This window comes from Lacerta agilis, chromosome 2, assembly GCF_009819535.1.
Source record: "Lacerta agilis isolate rLacAgi1 chromosome 2, rLacAgi1.pri, whole genome shotgun sequence".
Classification (NCBI taxonomy): Eukaryota; Metazoa; Chordata; class Lepidosauria; order Squamata; family Lacertidae; genus Lacerta; species Lacerta agilis.
This window is the reverse complement of record NC_046313.1, coordinates 54,582,787-54,606,522: the sequence shown is the minus strand read 5'-3', so window position 1 is coordinate 54,606,522 and position 23,736 is coordinate 54,582,787. Positions and strand designations below refer to the sequence as shown.

At 41.4% G+C, this 23,736-nt stretch overlaps 1 protein-coding gene across 1 annotated transcript; it reads right to left on the bottom strand.

Annotated features, from left to right (window-relative positions):
- Positions 1–1,219: 1,219 nt before the first annotated feature.
- UBE2B (ubiquitin conjugating enzyme E2 B) lies at positions 1,220–15,045 on the bottom strand. Its single transcript, XM_033140105.1, has 6 exons — positions 14,815–15,045; positions 8,241–8,321; positions 7,486–7,511; positions 3,463–3,552; positions 2,093–2,181; positions 1,220–1,720 (listed from the first exon to the last, which is right to left on the bottom strand). The coding sequence occupies exons 1-6, from the start codon at positions 14,856–14,858 to the stop codon at positions 1,592–1,594; spliced, it is 459 nt and encodes a 152-aa protein (XP_032995996.1). The 5' UTR covers positions 14,859–15,045; the 3' UTR covers positions 1,220–1,591.
- Positions 15,046–23,736: the final 8,691 nt, after the last annotated feature.

Here is a 23,736-nt window from a genome sequence, read left to right as displayed (position 1 = left end):
GGTTGATATTCGTTTTAACTGTTTTTTCCAGAGGTTGGAAACTGTTTTTCCTGGCTCTATTTTATTTTGTTGCTGTTATATTGTACTAATGCTATTGTTAGGCATCTTAAGACCCATTTACTGGAAAGGTGGGATAATAATGTAATAAGCAAACAGGAATGCATCTATATAAAGGATTTCTTGTATTTGCTCATACCCATCAAGCAGGAATAAGTCCCATTGACAAAAAGTGACCTGGTCATTAGAGCCATCCTGTTTTCCACCATCTCCATTTGAAACAGGTTTAGATTCTCATTTTGATTCTGTGTTAAGTTGGAAGCCTGTCTGTATTGATGTAATTCCAAATTTTGCCTACAATAAGCAAGTTAACCAATGACTGCATCTCATCGTGTCCCTCTAGTCACAGAAGGCAGGAAAGCCATTTTACTGCTTCTCCTTTCTCTCCCCATCTTCCCCTCCCAAATCTACTATGGAACAGCAAGAAAGGTAACCTGGGAAGATTTGGCTTTCCATTCACAGAACTTCCTCTCTTTTCTGAGCAAAGAGCTTTCTGTAAGCAGAGAGGTAAAATGAGATACAAGGTAGAATTGCTGCCTGCATGTGATTAAAACAACTTGGTTATTTGGGCATATACTGGTACATAGCTATGACAATGGTCTGTATTAGTGAATGGTAGCACTCTCTGTACCTTGTCCACTGGCTCTGCTGTGAATGGTTTTGGCCAGTTAAGAGTCGCTAATGTAATGACTAGTGTTAAGTTTGGATATGGGGCACTTATTTGTGAGTTGCCCAAATTTGTGAGATGCATGTCTGAGTGGCATGTCCATCTTTTTGCCATGTTATCCTATCTTGCATGACTGGCAGAAGGCAGCTTATGTACCAAGCTCCCCAAAGAAAGAGCACCATATAGAAAATGTAACAATGTCAAAATCTGTGTTGGGGGAAAATGGAGCTCCAAGTACTTCTCTACCACACCAAAGTGCTGAGAACTGTAAGGCTGTTCCAACACTGGTGGGGAAAAATATATTACCTAGGCAGAATTTTAGCCTGCACACGTGAGAGGGCATCTTACATCTTAATGTATTTTTGTAGTTAGATCTGCACGCAAGCGATCTGCGAGCCCATGGAAAACTTGAAAGAAGTGACAGAAAAATGTCTTGCACTGAGGTTATGTATTTCAGCTTTACATGAAATATTTTATATATAAAACTCTGTTAAGTGATTTTTGTCCAATTTATAAATCTAAAGAATTCAAAAATAAGGCATTCAATATTTTGAAAAAAGTACAGATTTACAAAATATGTATATTCTGTCATGAAAACTTCACACCAACATTATACACTTTGAAAAAAATACAAACAGGATATATTACAAATTTATGTAGCAATAACTTAGGTCATAACATGCAATAGAAAGAACATTAATCAAGGTACACAAGCTTTTAGAGTTTTGAAACTGAAGGGCTTATTTTTGCAAACACATCTGTATGCAAGTCAAACGTGGCACTTGAGAAGTTCTGATAGCATTTCCTATCGCGAGTTAAATTGTACATGATGATTATGAGGATGTCGGTTAATGAAGTAGTTATTTCTTATGAATCATTCCAACTTTGTTCAACAATAGCCGAAACTCTTTTTTCATATTCACGCTTGTTTTCCTGATAAAGTTGTGCAGCCTGACTGTTGGCAGGACTATTTGGATTGGGTTCGTCAAGCAGCGACTAGAAAGAGAAAAGGAAGCCAAAATTGGGGATGAAATATAAAGCAGCAGCCATCAAAATGCAGAGCTCTAACCAGAGTAGAATGCCATGTTTGCGGGTTACAACAAGCCCAGGCCCTGTTCTTGCAACGTTTACATTTAATATTACATCTAAACTGATACAGTAAAAAAATAATAACTGAATCCTTTTGACAAGCACTTCAGACAAAATGACTTACTAAGTAGCCATACAGTTACTAGAAATAGTTCAAAATATTCACTGTAATAAATTGCTCATGATAGAAAGGACTCAATCTTCATCAGCAATTTCCCCCATCAGCTTCTCAGATGAGTAGACTACTATGAAGAGCAGTATGTTATTTACTAAGATTACCTGAATTGAGGTTAAAATAGATGAGACATCATACGTAGGACTCCAGCGATTCTGAAGGATATCTAAACATATGCTACCATCTGCATATACTAAAATGAAAAGAAGGTTTTAAAATTATACCACTATTATTTCAAGTTTATGCCAGTTGAATGCTACATGTGAACGGGTGATATATTTCTCCAGAAGTTCAGCATTTTAATTCGTATTGAAATCTTCATAAAACATGCATAGATCAAGCTATGGAAAATATATCTGAGAAGAGCATACTGCACACTAACTTTTCACCAATGAGGCAACCTGCAGTTAATCTTGTGTGGGCACAGGTTAGAAGTACTGGTCACTAGGCATTTTGGGAGGTAATATCCATTTATTTATTGTTCACTTTTGGGCAGGAAGAAAATCAAAGTGAAATTCTCATTCCCAAGACAGGTTTTTCTGCAGTTGAATGTGCTGATAAGAGACTCATGACTCATAACAATCCTGATGCAAAATCTGAAGATAATTATATGAAAGGTGTTTGGTTTCCTTTGATTTGTAGCAATAGAAGAGGAACCCTCTCACTTTATCTCTAACCAATCTTCCTAACAAAGTTAAAATATATGGTTCACAAATCAGAATTCCTCTATGCATATGTTAGTTACACACACTGAGCAGGGACATAAAAGTTCCTCTCCAAAGGAGGATCAATCCTCCTTCACATTATTGGCTTATAGGCTCGCTGTCTCTCTTTAAAAGAGTGTACATTGTCTAGCTACATTTGACATCTCAGTAATAACAATCCCTCATTCCTCCTCACTCTTCAGGTGATGAACAGCAAGTTGCTTAGGCTACAGGAAAAATGGGAGGAAAGGTTTTAAAAATATAGTAACAGGGCCTCAATGTCTTGTCAAGTGACTGAATCAGTGCTTGGACAGCATCAATACTGCTCCCTGTTAACTTGAGCTCTCCTTGCCTGAAAGAGAAGCAGCCATATGCTATACACAGAGGATTCAGCAACAAATTTTGAGACAGAAAGCTTGCAAAAAGGAGCACAGATATTAAGGGAGATTACAGCTCCAGCTGCAACGTTCATTAAGGCTTTGCATTTTGCAGATGTAGGGGGTTGGCTCCAACAGAGCTGGCCACTCATGCAATGGATCTTTCCTCATTCCCCACTGTACCCTCCAAAGTGCATCTCCAAAGCAATTCCCTTAATTAGGAAGTTCTTTATTGGTCTCTAATAGAACAAACTATTTCTAATCTTATTTCTGTGCTAAGTAGTTGCCTTGACAATTACCTTCAGCAATTGATATGGATATTAAAACTTTGTTGAAAGTCAGAGGGCACATGCTTGCACCTAAGGTTTTTAAATATTCTTCATGAAAACTTACCATTGGGATGAAACATTTTTGATAAAAACCGAACAGTTGGAGGCTTATTTGGATATTCTTCTGAAAATTCTATTACTAATTTAAAGGTACCTGTAAAAAGAGAGAAAGGGGTAGAAAGGGGGCGACAAACAAGAACAAATCATGTACAGTAGTTGAATCTGCTTTTAAAAGCCTAAACGTGACGTTTTATTTAATACATTTGTATCCCATTTCATAAGGCAGTTTAGAGTTATATAACAAAGCTATTACAAACATCTTAAGATCACAAATATATAGTGGTAAAATTAATTCCTTTCAAAAGCACTTATGATTAACAACAGGGCTACTACTCCTGAAATAAAAATAAACACTTAGTCTAACATTATTTTTAGAGTTAATAAAATACTGCAGTACACAGCTATGAATAGAAATAACATCAGCATCCTGAGTGTATCTTAGCAGCCCACTCAAGAGAATATGGAGTAGAACCTAAAACACAATGTACATTATTCAGCTATAAACTGTAGAAAAATATGCAGATGAATCAGGTGTATTCCTTTTGAATTTCCACAGGTTGAGAATGTAACAGTGGTTTGGTATTAAAAACTAAACACAAATGGAGTTAGATAAATGTCTGGCAAACCTATTCAGCTCAGAAATTCATGAGTTACATAACAGGCATTTTAAGCTGGTGCTGATTAACTGTTCTAATGAACAGGTCTTCATACATTATACATTTACTACAATGAAAGTATTTTCTGTGAAGAAAGTAGTATGAAATCCATGCTCAAGATCATTGTGTGATTTCTCTCTCTCTCTCTCTCTCTCTCTCTCTCTCTCACACACACACACACACACACACACACAAGATACAGATACATTTCAAGGATCTGAACTAACTCATGCATTTCACACTGTTTCTAAAATAAGAATGTGTTCAGAAGCTGAATGTGTAAATTGGTCTGAAATTATCCAGCACAGTCAAACACATCCTTTGAGAAAATGAAAGGAAAAAAGCTGGGCAGTTGAGGACGAAGCACTAAAAGATAAACATACATACACAAACGAGGAGTTGCACACCTATACGTGTAAAAATGTCAATGCTTCAAAAGAAAACTTCTTTCTCTAGAAAGTTTTTTTTCTTCTGGAGCAACCTGGTGCCCTCCAAACATTTTCGACTACAACTCCCATTTACCTCAGCCATAACTTTATTTTGAAAGAAGTAACAATCTCTCAGAAATACACAAGGCTTCTAGTACCTACATTTTCAGCAGTAATTTGAAGCATGCCTCTTTTTTTTGCTGCTTTTGTGTGTTTTCTTATTGAGAAAGGGACACTTAAAAAAGAGAGAGAGAGAACTGCCAACATTCTTGACAGCCTTGAAGTCTTCACTACATCCAAACTGGGTATCAAAAGCTAACAACAGAATCTATAGGCTGGTCCAGAGACAACAACTTATCATCAATAGATTATCAGAAACATTTGCCGTCATTTTTGTGACGACAGCCTGCATTTTCCCTGCACTAACAAGTTCCCCTGGGCTATACATGAGAGCCTCAGGTGTCTGGAACTTGCAAGTAGCCATTTACTTCACTACAGGTGCAAAGCAAAAATTGCTCTCAAACCTGGGTAGCTCTATAAAAAACTGCTTTGCCCCACCTTTCAACTACAACTGACAGAATCAAGTTTAAAACACACACACAAAATATAACTGGTTACAAAGTTGAACCTTCTGCTGATTTTTTGGTAGGACACCAAGAGTCATCCCCTTTACTAGTGTGAACCAGAATAATCAGTACGAGCACAGAACAGCTCCATGGTCATTAAGACTTACAAGTTTTCAGGAAAAACTTATATACTAGTTCTAAATAAACCAATACATATCCTTAAAAGAAACAAAAGGGGGGGGGAACCCACACAAAATTTTGAACTTCAACTTTCTAAAACAAAACCTGTTCTTCAAGACACAACACTAGAGAGTGATAAACAGGTTGGCTTTAAGTCTGCTTCAACCACTGCAAGAACAGCCATATACTTTACTGTAGTTATTTTCACCAAGACAGTTTTATAAACAGATCAGTTCAAGGGAACGTGAAGTTGTTTTTATTTTCAGTATCAAAAGAGGAATCAGGATCATGTGTTATGGGGCAAAGCCAGGCATTACCAAAAAAGCATGAAAATGTTGGGATGAACTAACGTGAACTTCTCCCCAAACCTTAGCAGGCTCTACTGAATACAAGCTCAAAATCATACTGAAGGCCTGGTTTTAGGTCCTGTTCTTGAGTGTGGGGCTATCACACACACACACCATGAGCACACACTTTTCCAGTTGAATATCACATTTGGAAGACACCCAAGCTGTCCATCAACAATTATGTTTGACTGCATATTCTATGCTTAAGTGCCTTGTTGATAGAAACTGTGGCTAAAAGCCAAATAGCTACTTTAGCAATGCCCAAGGTCTTGGGCATGCTCACTAATAATTTGGGGGGGGGGGACACAACACACAAAATTTCAATATCTATTTTCCATGTGTCATGGGGGAGTTCTATTCAGAAATACGTCCAAAGCTCAATTAACAACAGAATTGGTCTTGGGGTTCTTTGGATCCCTGTCTGTTACGTCAGGGTCTCCATTTTGGCAAATATGCAATTGTCACTGGAGATAGTGACAATTTTGGAGCGGTCAGAGGGCCCTCCAGTAGAACCAGCTGCAAATTCAAGCATTAAAAATATTCCAAATTGTCAGTCAGGTTAATTTATAACTCCTCCAGATGACCCAATTTTAGATAAGGGATGTGACAACCTACTTCACGAAACCATCAGGATTGATTAGCACTTTGTGTACTCAGGCTGCAAACCTAAATGATAAAAGACCCTTTTAACCTAAGTTGATTTTATTATATTTTACAGTGCAATCTTAACATGTCTACTGAAAAGTAAGGTTTTGTTGACTCCTATGTTACTTACTCAAGGTGAGTGGAGTTAGGACTGCAGTCTTAGTATTGTTAGGGGGCTTATGGTCAAACAAGTAAATTTACATGATTTAAAGTACTAGGACTTCTTGCTAGTAGGTGCTGTAAGAATAAGGTAAAGGTAAAGGGACCCCTGACCATTAGGTCCAGTCGCAGATGACTCTGGGGTTGCAGTGCTCATCTCGCTTTATTGGCCGAGGGAGCAGACATACAGCTTCTGGGTCATGTGGCCAGCATGACTAAGCCGCTTCTGGCGAACCAGAGCAGCGCACGGAAACGGCGTTACCTTCCCACCGGAGCGGTACCTATTATCTACTTGCACTTTGATGTGCTTTCGAACTGCTAGGTTGGCAGGAGCAGGGACCAAGCAACAGGAGCTCACTCACCCCGTTGCGGGGATTCAAACTGCTGATCTGCTCAACAAGCCCTAGGCTCTGTGGTTTAACCCACAGTGCCACCCGCAGCCCTGCTGTAAGAATAATGGGCTTTTAAAACAAGGTAGTTGGCTTGTGTACTAAGGTTTACATGTATTTTGGTTAGGGATGGTGGTGGTGCTGTGGTCTAAACCATGAGCCTCTTGGGTTTCCCGATTGGAAGGTAGCGGTTCGAATACGCATGATGGGGTAAGCTCCCATTGCTCTGTCTCAGCTTCTGACAGCCTAGCAATTCAAAAGCATACCAGCACAAGTAGGTAAATAGGTACCGCTGCCACAAGAAGGGTAAACGGTGTTTTCCATATGCTCTGACAATCGCACTGTGTTCTGTTGTGCCAGATGTGGTTTAGTCATGCTGGCCACATGATCCGGAAAGCTGTTTGCAGACAAATGCCAGCTCCCCTCGGCCTGAAGTGAGATGAGCGCTGCCCCTCAAAGTCACCTTTGACTGGACTTAACCGTCCAGGGCTTCCTTTACCTTTACCTACATGTATTACTACTGGAATGTTATCCTCAATATAACAATATCAGACAAATGTTACAGGTAACATATGGCAACATAAATGCAAGATTCCTGTGCTTAGATTCTAAATTTTAGAAAAGCTATCAGAAGCAAAAAATGTTTTTAAAGCTTACCATCTTCAAAGGGAGTACCTTCTGGCCTGGAAAGAGAGATAATACGCTTTTAAAATTAATTATTCCTTAACTGTAAATGAACAAACAGAATTCACAAGCTATTTTCTGCCATTTAGGTTCCCATAAAACTGTGGCCAGCAGCTTGGTATATAAATGTGTACTGAAAAGATATTTGATTCCCAACTCTAGATATTGCAGTGCCTCTGCAAAGAGTCTCACTTGCAAAGCTATAATTTGAGACAATACATTCACTGGAATTTTCAGCCAAAATGCTCAGCTTGTTCCACTCTCAATTAAAAGCGCCATGCTTGTACAATTACATGCTGTATCATAAGAAAGCTTAAAAGAGAATGATTTGAGAGGGATTCAATTTAGTGATAAACAGATTGCTCCATCAACACAACATGCCCCCCCGCATGGTTGTTCAGGGGTTCTCCTGACCCCACCCCACCCCCACTTTGGGCATGTGTGTGTGTGCAAGGTAGGAGAGGGGGAAGCCCCACTGAGCTAGCAGAAGTCCTTGCATGGGCTTCCACTGGTGGGGCTTATTAGTTGAATCCTATCCTTTATGTTCAATGTTGCCCTGTTAAACTGAATACTCTGGAGTGCAAGACAGGACCCTTAACAATCTGTTTCCAACAATGTGCTCAATTTATTTCAGTCATCATTTAGCATTTGTGAAAGTGTCACAGAAAATAAATAACTTAAGACTATATTCATTCATTTCCTTTATAATGAAGGAAAGGTTTACTTACCCAAAAATAACTGCATTCCATTGCATTATGTTGTTCTCAGATGGTGCACCACTGACCCCCACGGGCGGATCTTCCTGTAATCTTTAAAACAAGAAACCAGAATGCATGGAGACATAAATCCATAGTGTACACAAACTATTCTAGCCAGCCAGACCTTCCTTTAGGATATTCCACCCATTCCTCCTCCTATCTGGTTTTCTGTCTCCTCAATGCTCAGCCAGCATTCTGCGGAATATAGGAAGCAGCCTTAACCGAGTCTTATCTAGTTCAGTATTGTCTACACTAACTGATAATGGCTGTCCTGGGCTTTCAGGCATGGGGCATTGGGGCATTCCCAGCCCTAACTGGAGTTCTTGGGGGGGCTGAACCTGAGAATGTTTAAATGCAAAGCATATGCTCTGCCACCAAGGTTCAGTCCTTACCACAATCCTGGACTGAAGTTACTTGTTGCCAACCTAATCTTCTGCACTCCATTACATTTCAGCACAGAAAACACTCATTTTATCTAATTTACTTTAACTGTATAGGTGTCTATGATGATTATCCTCTTTTCTACAGCTGTAAGAGGAGGAGAGTTGGGGACACTTGCACATCTTTTCTCAGGCTTAGCACATCTGGTGCCTGATATAAGCAAAGCTTGTCTGTTCACTTATGCCACCATGTAAGTAGTGTTGGTAGTCAACCTGAGATCCGCTTTGTGGTGGCTATAGCTGGGTATTGAGGTAGGGACCATCTGCATCCAAACAGATGTTCTACCAACAAGCTGCATCCTTCTCATGAAGCATTCAGACCATCACTTGGAGATAACTATACAGAAAATGAACTGTTATTGTTTACCTATTGGCAAGTAGTCTACTGAAGCCATAAATTATGTCTGTTTGAAACACGAACATTACTGAAACAGCAGGCGAAATCAGCTGGTTTGTCAGCTGTGGATTAGCTCCACTATGGTGGCTCATGCATTGGTGACCTTTAGGATAGGACTAATGTAATGCGCTTTATGCTGGGCTACACTTGAGGCTGGTATGAAAGCTGCAGCTGGTGCAGAATTCCACAGCCCTGTTGCTATTGGGTGTTGGCTACCAACAACACATTAACACCTGTGTTGAGGGAGCTGCACTGGCTATCACATGCTGATTATCTGTCTTCAATGTCCTAGTATTACAGTAGTATATGACGATCTAAACAACCTAAGGCCAGTGTACTTAAAATACTGCCCTATTCCATAGCCCCTGTTGAACTTGTATCCTGCCACATAAGACTTGTCAAATGGTGTCTGGCTATCCTCAACAAGAATAGGTGAATGATGGCATGGGATTATGAACTCTATACCTATGAAAGCAAGTAGACATCATCTGTAATGAGTCTTAGGTGCAACTTGTGTTATGTCATTATTTCAGCAAGCTTCCCATGGAAATAATTTATAGTTTTCATAACCTTTCAGGTGACCCAGCCTCTACTTAAGCTTCCTAAATGTATTTTTGCTGCAATTTTATTTATGTTGCTCTGGTTTTGAGATTCTGTACAATACATTCTTAAAGAAATCAGCCCCGAGTGCTCACTAGAAGGACAGATCCTGAAGTTGAGGCTCCAGTACTCATGAGAAGAGAGGACTCCCTAGAAAAGACCCTGATGTTGGGAAGGATGGAGGGCACAAGGAGAAGGAGACAGAGGATGAGATGGTTGGACAGTGTTCTCGAAGCTACTAACATGAGTTTGGCCAAACTGCGAGAGGCAGTGAAGGATAGGCGTGCCTGGCGTGCTCTGGTCCATGGGGTCACGAAGAGTCGGACACGACTGAACGACTGAACAACACAACAACAATACAGAAATATATTTTATCTGGGTTTTCAGTAGAGAAATGATGATCATTAATAATATCTGTAGTGAGACAGTGCTGTTCTATTTTGGTTGTTGGAACAATTTGATTTCAGAGTGTGCTGTGCCAGCCCATTTCAACCCACCTCCATATGTTACTCCATTCCAAAAAGTCCCAACATGGTCAAGATGCATCTTTTTTAAAAGTCATTCAGTTCCTCAAGCTGGATTATATACAGGGACATCTTTTAAAGAAAAGCTGAAGAGACAGAATGAACTCCTTCAATGTGGCAAGTATGACCTCCACACTCTTACTTTATGTAACACAAGAGCTGCCTTGTTATACTTATGCCAGTATTGTATGCGAACATTTTTACAGCAGAACTGCAATATTAGTGATAGTCTGTTAATCATGTTTATTTAAGAGTGTGCAACATTTTGCAGAGAAAAATTAAGAGATTTAAGACACTGAAGTAATTCTCTGTCAGTAGCCCTCACATCAAAAAGTACATTTCCATTTATTGGGAAGGAAGACTTGCAACAGAGTGGCATTAGGAATAACAGCAAATTAACAGCATGCTGCAATGTCACGTCTACATACAGTTCCTTGCCCTTAAAACTACCCTGCATTTATACAGCTCTCTTCTTGGAGCATGCTCAGTTCAATCAGTTTAATGTCAACAGCACAAGCTACCTAAAACCTTGGCTGGAGAGCAAAGGAACGTGACTCCTTGCTACATGATAGCCAGCTCGCATGCCAGCGTCTCAGCAAAAGCATTAAGTCCCATGTGCTGTTCAGAGATAGCTTTGGTTCTTGAAGATTCATGAACACCATGCTGTGAAAAGCCTTCAGCTATGAAGATTTTGCAGCCCTGACTGGGATTTCACATGCAAACAGTTAACTGAAGATTAGAGGAAGCAAGGATGCCATTTACTACTAAGTCAGCCTAAATGAATAAGACTTAAGCAAAATATACCTTCCTTAACTCAGATGGCTTGAGTGCCAAATATTCAACATTTATATAGTAAATTTCAATGTTCAAAACACTTCACATACGTTATCCAAGAACACTTAGAACAGCTGAGGTTAGCTTTGAACTAAGTGTTTCCTGACATGAATCTCTATGTAAACCAGCTATCTAGCATGCACTTTGAAACAAATGCATTCCATTTTGAAATTTCTAGTGCCACATATTTTCTCATTCAGTAGTTAAAATGTCTTCGTCAATAGTGTTACATGTGGAGTTGTTTAAGGCAGTGTTTTTCAACCTTTTTTTTGGCCAAAGGCACACTTGTTTCATGAAAAAAATCACGAGGCACACCACCATTAGAAAATGTTAAAAATTTAACTCTGTGCCTATATTGACTATATATAAAGTAATTCTCTTGAATAGGAATCAAATAAACAATTTTTTCCCACGGCACACCAAGCAACATCTCGCGGCACACTAGTGTGCCGCGGAACAGTGGTTGAAAAACACTGGTTTAAGGAATGTCTAGGCTAGGGAACCCTTATAGTTAGTGCATTTTATGTCCTCTTCAAAAGGACTGTCCTAGCTCAACAACACTGCATTTTTTTTAAAAAAAAACCTAGCAAGTGAAGTGCAGTTTAAATGTCTAATCATAACCTTTCTAACTTTTTGTCAGTTTTCAAACACTGGTGCCTTGGTGAAAATACTGCTTGGTTCTAGGGTCATAACTATTTTTTTCATGTTTTTCCAGATGCAACACAAGGTGTCTTAGGGCATATTTTTAAATTTAAGTCAGTATAGTGAAACTAGTAAAACAATTATTAAAAGTAACCTGGAAGTATAAATGCTAGTTCCCAAAGTGAACTTAGCTTGACTGAGGAATGTATAAGTTCAGTTCCTGAAATTAATTCTGACACATTTATTTCAAAGTAAGCCTTGCTGATTTCAATGGAATGCATTCAAGAAACTGTTCAGGATCACAGCTTCGTGCAATACTGCATTGTTGGATACGGCTACTGTGTCACAGCACCAACCCATTTTGTGGCATGGCATAACCACATTTGCCATACTGGGGAAATACAACTATCTGCAGTCCTATGGCAATTCAGCAGGAACTGGATGCCATCTTAAAATGTTCACCGTTCATACAATTAGTTTGTTTATCTGTTGTTGTTGTTCAGTCGTTCAGTCGTGTCCGACTCTTCGTGACCCCATGGACCAGAGCACGCCAGGCACCCCTATCCTCCACTGCCTCCCGCAGTTTGGCCAAACTCATGCTAGTCGCTTCGAGAACACTGACTAACCATCTCATCCTCTGTCATCCCTTACTCCTTGTGCCCTCCATCTTTCCCAACATCAGGGTCTTTTCTAGGGAGTCTTCTCTTCTCATGAGGTGGCAAAGTACTGGAGCCTCAACTTCAGGATCTGTCCTTCCAGTGAGCACTCAGGGCTGATTTCTTAAGGATGGATAAATTTGATCTTTTTGCAGTCCATGGGACTCTCAAGAGTCTCCTCCAGCACCATAATTCAAAAGCATCAATTCTTCAGTGATCAGTCTCTTTATGGTCCAGCTCTCACTTTCATACATTACTACTAGGAAAACCATAGCTTTAACTATACGGACCTTTGTCGCAAGACGATGTCTCTGCTTTTAAGATGCTGTCTAGATTTGTCATTGCTTTTCTCCCAAGAAGCAGGCGTCTTTTAATTTTGTGACTGCTGTCACCATCTGCAGTGATCATGGAGCCCAAGAAAGTAAATCTCTCACTGCCTCCATTTCTTCCCCTTCTATTTGCCAGGAAGTGATGGGACCAGTGGCCATGATCTTAGGTTTTTTTTTATGTTGAGCTTCAGACCATATTTTGCGCTCTCCTCTTTCACCCTCATTAAAAGGTTCTTAATTCCTCCTCACTTTTCTGCCATCAAGGTTGTGTCATCAGCATATCTGAGGTTTGTTTCTTTACTCCTCTATTAATTCCAAATTTAAGCCAAGTTGGAGACCATATAGCTGTCTGTAGACTTAACAACATCCATGCTGTAATAGTTCCTGTGTAATGTTATCTAAACAATATTTAAGTAATGAATGTATATATTGTAATTTTATAGAATATGCATATGTTTCTTTGTGGAATCCATTTGCAGTGCCAGGAAAAGCATATTTGGATAGGATGTCTTTCTTGGCAACCTGCTTGAGAAATAAAATGGCCATTATTTTGCCAACTTCAGCATAACCTTCACAGATGCCTCCAGATGTCAGTAAAAGCTAAGAGGCAAAGAGCAATTATAGGAAGCAGCCCTAAGCAAAACACGGAAAACAACACAAGCCTCCATTGTAATAGGCACAAACAACTTCAGTGTGAGAAAGTTAGCATTTCCATATGCCATGACTAAAATCATTGCATTCACTTAAGCACAGCTAGCATTCTCCCTACTTTTGAAGAACACAGCTGGTTATATAGCAAAAATTTAAAAATTAAGTGTTTCTCTCCACCATTTCCCCTATCCCCCCCACCCAGGAAGCCATGGAATTCACAGGCCAGACTTTTAAAGAGTTTACATTTCTGAGACATAATTCATATACCAATTCTCTTTGCATAAGCCCAAGTCATAAGGGAACAGAGTAGAGTGAATACCAAATGCACTGAAACTCTACTCTGGAGAAGAATCCTTGGGGATTAAAAGATTCAACATGGCTAAATGAAAGAGGGGGACACTGGACTGGAAGGAGTTTTATTTACAGCTCCACTGTGACAATGGCTTCTTTTATTTTTGAAGCATCACATTGGCAAGATGCTTTGGGATCAGTGGATGGAGAGCATAGAAAAACTCTATTAAATGGAAATAACAAAGGTTGCATTTAATACAGCTCTGTGGCCCTACCAGTTTCCTTCCTTAAAAAGAAAAGAAAAGAAAAGCGTTGGAAGTCATTTCTTGGGCATACCATTTACTGTGGCTTTATGTAACAAACCCATTTTCACACTCGGCAAACCCCAAAGGCAGCTTGCATGCTGAGTACTTAAGAGAGGTGGGGGGTGGGTGCAGGGTAGAAAAAATAGGTAAGAGGCGACTTCTTAAAATCAGTGACCTAATCACTATTTTTCATAACGTCCCATGCTATAAACAAACTGGCCCCCTAGGTCATTCCCCTGAGCTAGAGGGAGTGGGGCTTCATCTGTACCTGTGACGTGGTCAAGCCAGTCTATTTCAATCCAACTCCCTTATATCAACAAGACAAGTATTCTACAAAGGGGCGTCAAAGCAAAAAATAAAATAAAATGGGAATGGTCTCTCGAATCACTTTGGCCTCTCTTTCTTTGGAGTGGGGGTGTTGAAAGAGAAAAGGAAAAAAGTCTTTTGTCTAGCACAACCCTTGTTCTTATAGAAGCACCTTGACTTTCTTCTTCTTAACAGAGGAAGGGGAAGGAGGGAGGGTGGGGGCAGTCTGGGTGCGGGGCAGGGGCAGATCTTCGAGGGGAGGAAGTGAAAACTCTTGAACTCTTTGTCCTCCCAGCAGGGTTTTTTTTTGTTTTTTGTTTTGAGAGGGGTAGAGAAGGGCAGGCGAAATCTAGAGGAGTTCTCCCCCCCCCGCCCTAAACACAGAAAGCCCCCCCAGCTCCTTTGGAAAGGCAAAGGTGAGCGGTTAGGCTCTCACAAGGGGGTCCCCAAGAGGGGGGGACCCTTGCTCCTCCTCCTCCTCCAGAGAAGGCGGGAGGGAGGGGGCGCATTCCGGCCCTGGGAAGCAGCCAGACCTCTTGGAGGAGGAAGGAAGGGGGAAGAGCGCTTACCTCTTGAAATCTCTCATTAGCCTCCGCCTAGCTGGGGTGGACATGATGCTCCCCGCTCCCGTCGGCTGCCAAATGAATCCTCAGGCCTCACCACCTCCAAAAAAAAGGCCTCAGCACCGCTGGCAACTCCGACGTCTCCCTCCCCGGCGACCGCCTGCTCTCGCTCTGCTGCTTCACAAACAACTCCGCAATGGCGTCTCCCTCCGCCGGTGGGGGAGGGAACCAGCCGCCCTTCGCGGCTGTACCACTGCGCCTGCTTGGGGAGGGGACCGAGAACGCCTTAGGGATGTAACCACTGCGCCGGCCTGAAGGGGGTGATGAAGCTTTTTTCTCTCTCGCTCTCTCTGAGCGCGAGGGTGTCGCCCTGCGCTGTGATTGGCTCTCCTCTCCTCCAGCAGGGCACGGGTTGCTGCGCGGATATATTTTGCAGATTTCGCCTACAGAAGCCTTCGAAGGCGGAGCAGCGGCTGCCGTGCAGGAGGCGTTGAGTTGTCAGAGAGTGTAGTGACGGTGGTTTTTTGGAGGGGAAATCACTGTTCCCTTTATTTCTTAGCTGTCACAATATCGTTTATTACTTAGCTAAGGCTACCGCCCTAGCGCTACTTGTTGTTGTTGTTGTTCAGTCGTTCAGTCGTGTCCGACTCTTCGTGACCCCATGGACCAGAGTACGCCAGGCACGCCTATCCTTCACTGCCTCTCGCAGTTTGGCCAAACTCATGTTAGTAGCTTCAAGAACACTGTCCAACCATCTCATCCTCTGTCGTCCCCTTCTCCTTGTGCCCTCCATCTTTCCCAACATCAGGGTCTTTTCTAGGGATTCTTCTCTTCTCATGAGGTGGCCAAAGTACTGGAGCCTCAACTTCAGGATCTGTCCTTCTAGTGAGTACTCAGGGCTGATTTCTTGAGAATGGATAGGTTTGATCTTCTTGCAGTCCACGGGACTCTCAAGAGTCTCCTCCAGCACCATAATTCAAAAGCATCAATTCTACGGCGATCAGCCTTCTTTATGGTCCAGCTCTCACTTCCGTACATTACTACTGGGAAAACCATAGCTTTAACTATACGGACCTTTGTCGGCAAGGTGATGTCTTTGCTTTTTAAGATGCTGTCTAGGTTTGTCATTGCTTTTCTCCCAAGAAGCAGGCGTCTTCTGGTTTCGTGACTGCTGTCACCATCTGCAGTGATCATGGAACCCAAGAAAGTGAAATCTCTCACTGCCTCCATTTCTTCCCCTTCTATTTGCCAGGAGGTGATGGGACCAGTGGCCATGATCTTAGTTTTTTTGATGTTGAGCTTCAGACCATATTTTGCGCTCCTCTTCTTTCACCCTCATTAAAAGGTTCTTCAATTCTTCCTCACTTTCTGCCATCAAGGTAGTATCATCAGCATATCTGAGGTTGTTGATATTTTTCCGGCAATCTTAATTCCGGTTGGGGATTCATCCAGTCCAGCCTTTCGCATGATGTATTCTGCATATAAGTTAAATAAGCAGGGAGACAATATACAGCCTTGTTGTACTCCTTTCCCAATTTTGAACCAAACAGTTGTTCCATATCCAGTTCTAACTGTAGCTTCTTGTCCCACATAGAGATTTCACAGGAGGCAAATGAGGTGATCCGGCACTCCCATTTCTTTAAGAACTTGCCATAGTTTGCTGTGGTCGACACAGTCAAATGCTTTTGCATAATCAATGAAGCAGAAGTAGATGTTTTTTCTGGAACTCTCTGGCTTTCTCCATAATCCAGCGCATGTTTGCAATTTGGTCTCTGGTTCCTCTGCCCCTCAAAATCCAGCTTGCACTTCTGGAGTTCTCGGTCCACATACTGCTTAAGCCTGCCTTGTAGAATTTTAAGCATAACCTTGCTAGTGTGTGAAATGAGTGCAATTGTGCGGTAGTTGGAGCATTCCTTTGGCACTGCCCTTCTTTGGGATTGGGATGTAGACTGATCTTCTCCAATCCTCTGGCCACTGCTGAGTTTTCCAAACTTGCTGGCATATTGAGTGCAGCACCTTAACAGCATCCTCTTTTAAAATTTTAAATAGTTCAGCTGGAATATCATCACTTCCACTGGCCTTGTTGTTAGCAAGGCTTTCTAAGGCCCATTTGACTTCACTCTCCAGGATGTCTGGCTCAAGGTCAGCAACCACATTTCCTGGGGTGTATGAGACCTCCATATCTTTCTGGTATAATTCCTCTGTGTATTCTTGCCACCTCTTCTTGATGTCTTCTGCTTCTGTTAGGTCCTTTCCACTTTTGTCCTTAATTGTGGTAATCTTTGTACAAAATGTTCCTTTCATATCTCCAATTTCTTGAATAAATCTCTGGTTTTTCCCATTCTGTTATTTTCCTCTATTTCTTTTGCATTGCTCGTTTAGAAAGGCCCTCTTGTCTCTCCTTGCTATTCTTTGGAAATCTGCATTCAATTTCCTGTATCTTTCACGATCTCCTTCGCATTTTGCTTGTCTTCTCTCCCCCGCTATTTGTAAGGCCTCATTGGTCAGCCACTTTGCTTTCTTGCATTTCTTTTTCATTGGGATGGTTTTCGTTGCTGTCTCCTGTATAATGTTACGAGCCTCCATCCACAGTTCTTCAGGTACTCTATCCACCAAATCTAAATCCTTGAACCTGTTCTTCACTTCAACTGTGTATTCATAAGGAATTTGATTTAGATTGTATCTTACTGGCCCAGTGGTTTTTCCTACTTTCTTCAGTTTAAGCTGGAATTTTGCTATAAGAAGCTGATGATCTGAGCCACAGTCAGCTCCAGGTCTTGTTTTTGCTGAGTGTATAGAGCTTCTCCATCTTTGGCTGCAGAGAATATAATCAATCTGATTTCGATGTTGCCCGTCTGGTGATGTCCATGTGTAGAGTCGTCTCTTGTGTTGTTGGAAAAGAGTGTTTGTGATGACCAGCTTGTTCTCTTGACAGAACTCTATTAGCCTTTGCCCTGCTTCATTTTGATCTCCAAGGCCAAACTTGCCAGTTGTTCCTTTTATCTCTTGACTTCCTACTTTAGCATTCCAATCCCCTATAATGAGAAGAACATCCTTCTTTGGTGTCATTTCTATAAGGTGTTGTAAGTCTTCATAGAATTGATCAATTTCGGTTTCTTCAGTACTGGTAGTTGGTGCATAAACTTGGATTACTGTGATGTTAAAAGGACTGCCTTGGATTCGTATCGAGATCATTCTATCATTTTTGAAGTTGCATCTCAGTACAGCTTTCGCCACTCTTTTGTTGACTATGAGGGCCACTCCATTTCTTTTACGGGATTCCTGCCCACAGTAGTAGATATGATAGTCATCCGAACTGAATTCGCCCATTCCTGTCCATTTTAGTTCACTGATGCCTAGGATGTCAATGTTTATTCTTGCCATCTCATTTTTTACCACATCCAGCTTACCAAGGTTCATGGTTCTTACATTCCAGGTTCCTATGCAATACTTTTCTTTACAGCATTGGACTTTCCTTTCGCTTCCAGGCATATCCGCAACTGAGCGTCCTTTTCGGCTTTGGCCCAGCCGCTTCATCAGCTCTGGATCTACTTGTACTTGTCCTCCGCTCTTCCCCAGTAGCAAGTTGGACGCCTTCCGACCTGAGGGGCTCATCTTCCAGCATCATATCTTTTATATGCCTGTTGTCTTTGTCCATGGAGTTTTCTTGGCAGGGATACTGGAGCGGGCTTGCCAGTTCCTTCTCTAGGTGGATCACGTTTGGTCCAAACTCTCCGCTATGACCTGTCCATCTTGACCTGTCCATAGCTTGCCTGAGTAATTCAAGCCCCTTCGCCACAACAAGGCAGTGATCCATGAAGGGGTACTTACCCTGCAGTAATCCCTTTGAATTTTCTCCGAAGTAGAAATGATTTGGGTTGCACTGTTAACCGACTACATCCTTATATAAAAGTGCAAAGGTAGCCTTGTTTTATCTAAAATCCAAAGTTGAGGAAATGCCTTTACTGGAGCCAGCCAAAATGTAAACAAAAATAAACCCATCTTGAGCTTGGTTCTTAAACTGACTCTATGCTGCAACACTTTAACCTCCCATTTGTACTGTACTTTTTTTGTATTTTATTTTTCGCCTCTGTCACAAATCTTACCTTGATGGAAGTATTGTGAATAACTCGAAACACCTGCCATGGCTTTTGGTTGGTCTGAATACAGTCTTGTCCAACAGATTTTTTACATTTCTATAGCTGCTGTATAGCAGAAATTCTCATTGCAACTCTCAAAGCAAATACAAAAGCACAACATAAAAATACAATATAGAGCAATAAAAAACTACTGCTAGTTTAAAAACAAACCCTAAACACATTCTAAACTCATTTAAAAGTCAGAGGCCAGAGTGAGAAAACACATTTAAAAAAACCTGAGTAAATAGTATGGGATAGGTCCTCCTTATTACAGAAACAACCATATGAGGGTCTAGATAGTACATGCTCCTGATTTCAGACACCATAACTTTACAGTATTCTTTACCTCGGTCCCAGCTCCTGACCACCTAGCAGTTTTGAAAGCACGTCAAAGTGCAAGTAGATAAATTGGTACCGCTCTGGCGGGAGGTAAACGGCGTTTCCATGCGCTGCTATGGTTCGCCATAAGCGGCTTAGTCATGCTAGCCACATGACCCGGAAGCTGTCTGCTGACAAACGCCGGCTCCCTTGGCCTATAGAGCGAGATGAGCGCCGCAACCTCAGAGTCGTCCATGACTGGACCTAACGGTCAGGGGTACATTTACCTTCAAGTATGCGTAATATTGCAGCCTTAAAACCTTGACTTTGTATAAATGGGCTCCTTCAGGATCACAGCCTAAAGATGCAAACCTATGCACATTTGAGAGTAGATGAAGGCTACGGTCCCAGCTCCACTTATTTAGAAGTAATGCTGATTGAATTAAATAGGACTTACTTCTTAGTATACATGTTTAGGCTTGTGCAATAGGATTGCAGCATTAATATATTACTGCAGTTATTCACCTTTTTCACTTAAGTGAAACTATTTTCTATTTGTGGCATGATGTAATTCTTTATTCACCAATGTATAGTATGATTCATTTGATAAGGTTTCAGATTGGATTATTGTATTGCTTTTTTACTGAGAATAAGAAGTCAACACATAATTAACCTTGTTGATTCCAAAAAGCAAAAACACCATAATCATACTAATTTAATTTTCTGGTTATGTAGGTTCTTTTACATAGTTGCCACCTCAGAAGCTATTGCTTCCTCACTGAAGAAGTGATAGCATCTGATTTTGGTCCAGATTAATTCCAAAGTGTCATATGTTGCCCAGTGCTTTTTAAAATAAAAAATCCCATTTGACTGGCTGTTATCTTTTTCTAGTTTGTCCTGTAGCTACAAATCATCTTACAATGGAGTGGGAAAGAGAAGAAGACTCAATATGGCATTTTATCTGTCCTGATTATTTTGATCCAGTACTTTTTGTGTTTCTAAAGTCCCAGTATTTAATTAAAAATTAACTTATGTATAGTGCAATGCAATCCTTTGCATGTGTACTCAAGAGTAAATCCCATTTGGTATCCAATGCTTTAGACTGCAATCCTGTATCCATTTACATGGGAGTAAGTCCCTTTGTACTCAATTAGTCTTACTTCTGAGTAAAACTGAGCATAAGATTGCAAGCACTGATTTTCAAGTGAATGATGTGAATGAAAGAGACTGAGAATATTAGCTTATTTCAATATTGGAATCTGGCATCTCTGTCTGAAGTGCAATATTTGGAAGCAGGCTATGCTGCAGATCCAGTTTACTCAGGATGGAGCTAACCTGTTGCTAGAAGAATGCCAAGTGCTGTGTTTAGGAGCTCAAAGCAGGTGGGGGAAGTGCTGGAAGTGTAGGAGCTAGGTAGATTGTAAGGAAGTGGCGCCATTTAAAATGTAGTTCTCACAATGGTGGAAATCAATCCTAAATGCAATTACACCTCCATAAGTGGATTTGGGAGCATACTGTAACAGGTTTATGATTGTTGTTGTCAGAAGCAATGTCCATGAAATTGTCGAGGCAATTCAGGGAGTCGGTATTATAACCTGGCTTTTCCAAAGGCAAGAATAACTGAGTTGTGAAGTCCCAATGGGTATGAAATAAATTGGTGTGCAGGAACTGATGGCTAGTGTAGAATAATCTCATGCCAAGCCAGAGGGCAGTGCATTGACAAACTACCATTATGCAAATCAAAAACTGTTTCCATGTAGTCAATGAAACATTATCTAGTATTCACTGGCCCTGTTAAAAATGTTGCATAACAGGGTATCCCCCAGATGTTGGTGGACTACAATTCTCATTATCACTGACCATTGACTTCTATACTGTAAACACTTTTTGCAATTTTTATATCTATCTATCTGCATGGTATAGCAACAGGATTCCTGTTGAAGCAGACAGCAAGTATTGCTGCATATTGGAGAAGTGCTGCCATCGAATACCTGTGACAGCAGGCCTCCTCCCAACCCTCATGCCTTAGCTGTGTCCTTTGATGGCAGTGGCAGCAGTGTTACAACTTGCACAGGACTCTTGTCAGCTGTGAAAATGGCATTGTGTGGTGTGGAAGTGTGGGGGAAGGCGTTGAAATATCCAGCTGCTGCCATGAAGTGAGGGAGGCATCTGCTTCTGGTGTCACTGGCAGCATCAGGGCCATTGGTGACGGGAACCCTGGGGATGGGTGAAGCAATATAATTATTGGTGCTCAAAGAACGTTTTCTCTACATCTGTTATCATTAGTCACATTGGTCCTTCTGGTGAAGACACACCCTCTAGAGAAAATTGGAGTTCACCACAAGTTAGAAATTAAGAGAGACCAGGCAAACAGGCTTTATATACGCAACTGGCAAACGGGAGAGGATTTTGAAGAGGGTAATTGCCGCTCAAAATGCAACAAAAGGTATTCCTGAGGACTCAGATTGATCCATGGCTCAGCAATGAAATACTTAATGTTATAAGAAAAAACTGCTCCTTTTCCCTTATGGGGTACCCAAGAGCCCATATAGAGTCCTTAAGTGGGTTCCCTATCGAGAAAATAACAGAGGCCAACCAGAGTATATTGAGAAGCAAAGCGGATAGTAAGCCTGATCTTTATTAAACTGTTGCAACAGGGTACCCACTCACCATACGGAGGAGGGAGGAGAGAACCCAGAAGAATGGTGTGTAAGCCCTTACATAGACTTTTGAAATTGCCCACCCTGTAGCCCAAGACCACCCTCTATAACAAGGGTCCCCAAACTAAGGCCCAGGGGCCAGATGCGGCCCAATCACCTTCTAAATGCGGCCTGTGGACAGTCCAGGAATCATCGTGTTTTTACATTAGTAGAATGTGTCCTTTTATTTAAAATGCACCTCTGGGTTATTTGTGGGGCCTGCCTGGTGTTTTTACATGAGTAGAATGTGTGCTTTTATTTAAAATGCATCTCTGGGTTATTTGTGGGGCATAGGAATTCGTTCATATTTTCCCCCAAAATATATCCGGCCCCCAACAAGGTCTGAGGGACAGTGGACCGGCCCCCTGCTGAAAAAATTTGCTGACCCCTGCTCTAAAACATCATACATACATCACAGAAGGAGGCGGTCTGTAAATTTTTGAACATTTAATTTATATTTGAATCTTAGAATTCTTATAACAGTAATAACAAACCATTTCTATGCATATGCCATATTAATATACTTCAGTGGTACCTTTGGTTATGTACTTAATTCGTTCCAGAGGTCCGTTCTTAACCTGAAACCGTTCTTAACCTGAGGTACCACTATAGCTAGTGGGGCCTCCCGCTGCCGCCACCATGTGATTTCTGTTCTCATCCTGAGATAAAGTTCTTAACCCGAGGTACTACTTCTGGGTTAGCAGTGTCTGTAACCCGAAGTGTTTGTAACCTGAAGCGTTTGTAACCCAAGGTACACTGTACATTGTCACCATCTCACCATCAGACCTGTACATCTGATATTAAGAGGCATCCTGGCATGCTTCAGCACCCACATTTCTCTTTGTAGCAATTAGCAACTGCAAAACCCTATCTGGATTTTTACTAAATGAGCAGAAATTTGAAAGATTTAACTTTACATTCCAGGAATCATGAAAAGCTTTGAAAACTCAGCAGCTCAAAAAACTAACTGAAAAAGTACTATTTTGGTTTTATAAATTGCGCTGTATGGGTTATGATCCCCCCCCCAATCTGTGTATGAAAGGAGCAGTTCTGGACCCTGGTAAAAAAAAAATTGCCCAGAGCAACAGTCCTGTAGGGTGTGTGGGTGTGGGTGTGTGATGGCACTGACTTTTAGGCAGCCAAGAGAATAGAGCACTTTTTTTCCTATGCACTTTCTGAATTCAGGCTGGCCATACACAAACCCACCACCGATCAATTATTAAAGGTTTGTCCTAAAACAATAGCATTTAATTATGAAGTAATAAATAACAGTATACAGTGCTTTTTCCCTTAAAAATGTTTAGGGGTACTCTCATTTTCCTACTCATATTGAAATACTGCCTCTCAATGAGGCCAAACTTATATTAATAAAATGTTTAGGGGTATGCATACCCCAGCGTCTCCCCCTCCCCCCAGGAAAAAAGCTCTGACTGTATATATACAGGGTCGAGGTTGTGGATGCCTGCTCTAAGTAAACGCCATTCTGAATGGCAGCCTTTCGGATTGCGCTGCCTCGTCATCGGAACGCGTTACAAATCTTGGGCAAATGGATTTGGGGCAGTCGACATTTCATGGTGCTTGCAAGGAAAACCCTAACGGAGGCCCGGCAGCCTTGCGAAATGGTCGTTTTTCAGAAAGCCCCCGTTAGGTAAAAGGAGCGATTCCGGCTCCATCCGCAGGCATGTTGCGGGACAAGCTGACGTCACCCATAGGCCAGGGCTCAGCCCTAGCCCCGCCATTCGAACGCGTCGAACGCGATGAGGTCAGAGAGA